Raw genomic sequence first — 5,804 nt, forward strand, 5'->3', positions numbered from 1 at the left:
TAAGAATTTCCAGCAGTGAAGAAAGCACAGAAGTGCAGCAGAAGAGGCGAGGGAAGCCGCGTAGGCAGACCCAGGAGGGCTTCTCTGGGGCGGGGCCCGAGGCCCGATGACGAGCAGGGCGCTGCCGCGCGGGGCTCTGGAGCAGGGTTCCTGGGCAGGGACTCCCCTGCTGGTCCAGTGACTGAGGCTCCGAGCTCCCAGCGCAGGGGGGCTCGGGTTCGATTCCTGCTCAGGGAACTAGATCCCATATGCAGCAGCTAAGAGTCTGCGGGCTGCAACTAAAGCGCCCACAAGCCACAGCTAAGACCCGGTGCGGCCAAATAAATAAGCGCTTTTGGAAAAGATCACGGGCAAAGGCCCTGAGGCAGGAATGGACTCGGTGGGTTCAAGGCCAGAGGGGCTAGAACAGAAACTGAGCAAGAGGGAGTGAGGGCTGGGTCCTGAAGGCGCCTGGAGGTCGGGGCAGGGAGAGCGTGGAGGCCGGGGCGGTGACGGGGCGTGCTCGAGGGCGCACAGCTGACAAGGGGGCACTGACTCGGTGGGACCAGCTCCACACCCACGGCGACGCTGCTCACGACACCAGCATCCAGGCTGAGTCAACAGGCAGCGCTTGCAGAGGCTAAGGACTGGCCCTGCATCCTTCACTGACTCTGAAACCTGGGGTGACAGGTTCTAAACTTCTCAGATGGTAGGAGATACGATGATAACAGAAGGCATCCCGGGCTCTGAACCCCTCCCTGGAGAGTCCTGGCCGCTTCACCAAGTCCCAGGCCCTCAGAGACGCCCTTGGTGACTCCTGCCCTCGTGGACTCCCCCACCCCCGTCTCCCCGTGAAAGTGGAAGCGTTAGTCACTCGGTCACAAGCGTCCAACTCTTTGTGAGTCCATGGACTGTAACCCACCAGGCTTCTCTGTCCATGGGATTCTCCAGGCAAGAATACTGGGGTGGATTGCCATTTCCTTCTCCAGGGGATCTTCCCGACCCAGGGATGGAACCCAGTCTCCTGAACTGCAGGCAGGCCCTTTAGCAGCTGAGCCAGCAGGGACGCCCATGTCCCCACTGCTGCTGTAGCTGTTCAGTTGCTCAGTCACGTCCAACCCTTTGTGACCCCATGAACCGCAGCACACGTGACTTCCCTGTCCTTCACCATCTCCCGGAGCTTGCTCAAACTCATGTCCAGTGAGTTGGCTCTTGGCATCAGATGGCCAAAGTACTGGAGCTTCAGCTTCAGAGTCAGTCCTTCCAGTGAATATTCAGGGCTGACTTCCCCTAGGATTGACTGGGTCGGCCTTGCTGTCCCAGGGACTCTCAAGAGCCTTCTCCAGCACCACAGCCTGAACGCATGCCTGTCTCCCCGTGGCCCCCTCTGCCGGCAGCAAGGAGAGCCAGGAGATGCACCGGACCCTGCAGGACTTCCTGCAGGCCCAGCAGGTGCAGGCCCCGGTGAGACTCTACTCTGACTGGCTGTGTGTGGGCCACGTGGACGAGTTCCTCAGCTTCGTTCCGGCACAAAAGAAGGTGAGGTCCTGGGGGGCTGCCTGAAGGAAGCCGCAGGCCTCCTTCCCGGGTCCCCAGGCTCAGCTCTGCCTCCGCCGGGGAGGGTGGGGACACTGACCTTAGCTTCCCAAATCTTTCTCCCTCACCCAGAAGGGGGCATGGAAGAAGCAGCCAGCTTAGGTACAAGCCCCCGCTCCCCACACCCTTGGCAGAGCCTTCCTCCCGGGAGCCCCAGGATCCAAACTAACCTCTGACTGCGGGCTTTCTGCCCCCAGGGCTTCCGGCTTCTCCTGGCCAGCCCCAGGGCCTGCTACAGACTGCTCCAGGAGCAGCTGAAGGAGGGCCACGGGGAGGCCCTGCTGTTCCAAGGGGTCAAGAGTAAGTTGGCTGCGCCTGGCCTTTCCCCTGGGAAGCTTCCTCTGCCTATACGTGGTCTCCCGTCCCCAGATGGAATCACTCAGGCCTCTGGCATCTTCTGCCCCGCTGCCGGGCACCAGGCACTGTGCGGGGCGCTAGGGGTGCCGCGTGAACAGGGAGGAGGAGGTCCCTGCCCTCGGGACTCACAGTCCGGGGCGAGTGAGTTCAGGAAGCAACAACACAGGGGCTTTGAGGGGTGTCTTGGAGGAGTCCCAGGAAGGCTTCCTGGAGGAGGCAGAAAGGTCAGGCCTGAGTATGAGAGCTGAGCAGGAGTTGGCCAGATAAACGGGGCAGTGGGATGGGACTAAAGATAGTCCAGATAATCCAGGCAGAAGGAATAGCCAAGGCTCAGAGGCAGGAGAAAGCAAGCTGTGTCTGAGGACCTGAAAGAAAGCTTAATCCGGATGGAGCACAGAATGAAATATGGTTTCCAGTGATGTCTGCAGACTCAGGCTGGAGTCAGAGGTTGATGTCGCTATGACTGAGAGCTTTCACCTAGCGTCTGTCTATGTCATGGAGCATCAGGCAACGGTCAGGCCTCTGCCCCTCAGGAAACAGGAGCCCTTTGGAGATGAGAGAATTCACGAGACTGAAAGTAACGCTCTTAATAAGAACTTACCCAGTGTAAATTATTTTATTAAAGTCATTTACCTCCCAGGTACTCATAACACACCTGTGTGTTCTGAATCATCGCTGCCCCCATTTTGTAGATGGGAAAACTGAGTCCCTACTGGACCTTCTGGGAAGAGCAAAGTGGATCTCTGAATTCACCTGCTTCTTTTTCTCCATGACAGAAAAAAAACAGCAGAAAATAAAGGACATTCTGTCAGACAAGACACTGAGAGAACACAATTCATACGTGGAGGTACTAGCCTGGCCGTTCAGGGCATGTCACACCCCCAGCAACCTGACACTCGCCCCCACCCCTCGCCCAGCTCTCCACCCCGAGGTTAGAAGACCAGGACGGAGCCTTCCGGGTGATCAGTCCGGGATCTGTGTGTGTGTGTGTGTGTGTGTGTCTGTGTGTCTGTCTGTGTGTGCGAGAAAAGAGTTGGCAAAGTCAGAGAAAGACAGGGCGGACCCCGAAACAGGCATGGAGGCGTGCAAGAGGCCAAGCACTGGCGTGGCGGGGCAGGCAGGGACAGCCGGGGAGGGGCAGAGGCGAGCAGCAGAGGGGCCAGGAGGCGCCTTCCTGGCCCTGCCTCAGGCCCTCCCCTAAACCGGCCCGCCTGCGCCCCACCCCCGAGCCCCGCCCCGCCCCCGAGTCCCCGCCCCGCCCACCGCTGCCCCTCCCCCCGCCCCCGAGTCCCCGCCCCGCCCACCGCTGCCCCTCCTCCCGCCCCCCAGAAATGCATCGACTGGAACCGGGCGGTGCTGAAGAGGGAGCTGGGCCTGGCCGAGCGGGACATCGTGGACATCCCGCAGCTCTTCAAGCTCATCAAAGACTCGCGAGGGACCCCCAAGGCCGAAGCCTTTTTCCCAAACATGGTGAGGATGCGGACCTCCAAGCCCACCCAGCTTTGCCCGCAGTCTTAAGTCCAAGAGGCCTGGGCTGTGGATCCAGCAGGCTTGGCTGTCTCCTCACCCCTTGGGGTTTGTGTGGCCCTCTCCAGCTTACAGCGCCTTTAAGAGGCAACCGCCTGGGGGTGAAAGACTGTTGTCACCCCGCTGATGCACAGGGAGTCAGGTCTCTGGCGAGAGCTGGGGTTCAGAGCTTGGGGTCTGGCTCCGCTGCCCGCTGTGGGCTTCCTTGTGTCGGGCCAAGTAAGATCCAGGCGGGTGGTTTGCAGACTGGGTTCTCCAGGACTCTGGGGTTCCAAGACAGGGCCTCCCTCACATGCTTTAGATTCGTCTCTGTTTTATGCTTTGAGATATTGCAGAAAATTTTGTTTAGAAAGAAAGGATTCCTTGGCTCAAACGAGGCAGGAGGGAGCACCATCCTCGTAATCCCCTCTCCTGAATAAGGGTCCTTGGCCCCAAGCACGTCATTTCTTTCTGCAGCTTAGCCCCAGGGGAAAGAAAGCTGATGCCTGAAGCTGGCGGTGCAGCGTCTCAGACAAGGAATCTCAGGGCTGACTCGGTTCCTCCTCCCTGTGAGGCCTCACAGGGAGCTGTGACTGGAGCTTGGGGGCGAGGGCCTGGGTGTGGAGCAGGTGGAGAGGTCGAGAGTGCCAGGCAGCCGGCACGGGCCGAGTCTGAGAGCCGAGGTGTCCCTGCAGCGACTCTTGAGCCCTGGAGACTGACTCCGAGCTCACTGCACCCTGCCCAGGCCGCACGCCTGGAGACTGACTCCAAGCTCACTGCACCCTGCCCAGGCCGCACGCCTGGAGACTGACTCCGAGCTCACTGCACCCTGCCCAGGCCGCACGCCTGGAGACTGACTCCGAGCTCACTGCACCCTGCCCAGGCCGCACGCCTGGAGACTGACTCCGAGCTCACTGCACCCTGCCCAGGCCGCACGCCTGTTCTCACGCGACTGTCACACCCGGAAGCGTGCTTGGCTCTTTCTGCTGATGGGGCGCAGAGAGGCCAAGTGACTTGCCCGAGGCCGCACAGCTATGTAAAAGTCCTGGGATTCGAACCCATAGGCCACCTCCCAGTGTAATGCCTTATGTAAACGACGGTGGAGGAAACAGTCGTTTACATAACGTATTATGTATGGAAAGTGCTATAAAGTGTGCAGTCACTTATTCACCGGATCGTAACATCAACAGATCTGTGTTAAGTGCCTCCTCTGTGCCAGGCGCTGTGCTGGGAGCTGTGGGAACCCAGAGGATGGCTAGTTGCCCAAATCTGGAGAGCCACAGGCTGCTTCACAGAGGCAGCGGCACTGGGCCGGGCCTTGAGGACTCGAGTTTGCCGGAGAGCGGCAGCGAGGAGGGAGGGAAAGGGCTGAGAACACGGACCCAGAGTCCGAAGGCTTGGGTACAGGACCTAGCCTCACTCCCTGGCCTTCAGTAGCTCTCATCACCTTTCTGGGCCTCCGTTTGCTGGCCTGTGAAGTGGGGCTGTCATAGGGGACACTCAGGTGGGGCCGCAAGGCGCACGCTGCTGCCCCTGACCTGGCCGCCCCCTTTGCAGGTGAACATGCTGGTGCTGGGCAGGCACCTGGGCATCCCCAAGCCCTTCGGGCCCGTCATCAACGGCCGCTGCTGCCTGGAGGAGGAGGTGCGGTCCCTGCTGGAGCCGCTGGGCCTCCACTGCACCTTCCTCGACGACTTCTACGCCTACCACGTCCGGCAAGGGGACGTGCACTGCGGCACCAACGTGCGCCGGCAGCCCTTCGCCTTCAAGTGGTGGTGCATGGAGCCCTGAGCCGGGCCCGCCCTCGGGAGCTCCTGGCCGAGACTCCGGCTTAGCTAGGGGATAGTTTCCGTGCTTTGTCTCTGTTACGGCAATTTGCTTCTCTTGTTTAGCTGTTCTATACTCGTGAAGGGCTTTAAAGCAATGTTCTTGCATTTTCAACAGTAAGCTTGATTTTTACAAGACTATATTAGAAGGTTGATCCCATGGTGATGGTCTGACCTCCTGTGACCCACCAAAGCATTAGAGATGGAAGCAGCATCTTCCCAGCAGCTATGACTTCTCAGTTCTAAGGACGGTCAATTCTTACTCAACTGGCCCATCAGCTGATACCTCCTCTCTCCTAGAGGTACTATTGCTTCCTGACCTGCACACAGGTTTCTCAAGAGGCAGGTCAGGTGGTCTGGTATTCCCGTCTCTTTCAGAATTTTCCACAGTTTCTTGTGATCCACACAGTCAAAGGCTTTGGCATAGTCAATAAAGCAGAAATAGGTGTTTTTCTGGAACTCTGTTGCCTTTTCCATGACCCAGCGGATGTTGGCAATTTGATCTCTGGTTCCTCTGCCTTTGTTACCTAGAACTAAAGA

At 59.1% G+C, this 5,804-nt stretch overlaps 1 protein-coding gene across 1 annotated transcript in view; it reads left to right on the forward strand.

Moving 5' to 3' along the window:
* The window catches only part of PADI4 (peptidyl arginine deiminase 4), a 32,945-nt gene extending 27,222 nt beyond the window's left edge, over positions 1-5,723 (forward strand). The window contains exons 12-16 of the mRNA XM_018054703.1: positions 1,377-1,518; positions 1,773-1,875; positions 2,709-2,779; positions 3,262-3,402; positions 4,996-5,723. Of these exons, the coding sequence (XP_017910192.1) occupies positions 1,377-1,518; positions 1,773-1,875; positions 2,709-2,779; positions 3,262-3,402; positions 4,996-5,229 (691 nt within the window). The 3' untranslated portion in view covers positions 5,230-5,723. The remainder of the gene's footprint in view (positions 1-1,376; positions 1,519-1,772; positions 1,876-2,708; positions 2,780-3,261; positions 3,403-4,995) is intronic.

The sequence above is a fragment of the Capra hircus genome, chromosome 2 (assembly GCF_001704415.2).
Source record: "Capra hircus breed San Clemente chromosome 2, ASM170441v1, whole genome shotgun sequence".
Classification (NCBI taxonomy): Eukaryota; Metazoa; Chordata; class Mammalia; order Artiodactyla; family Bovidae; genus Capra; species Capra hircus.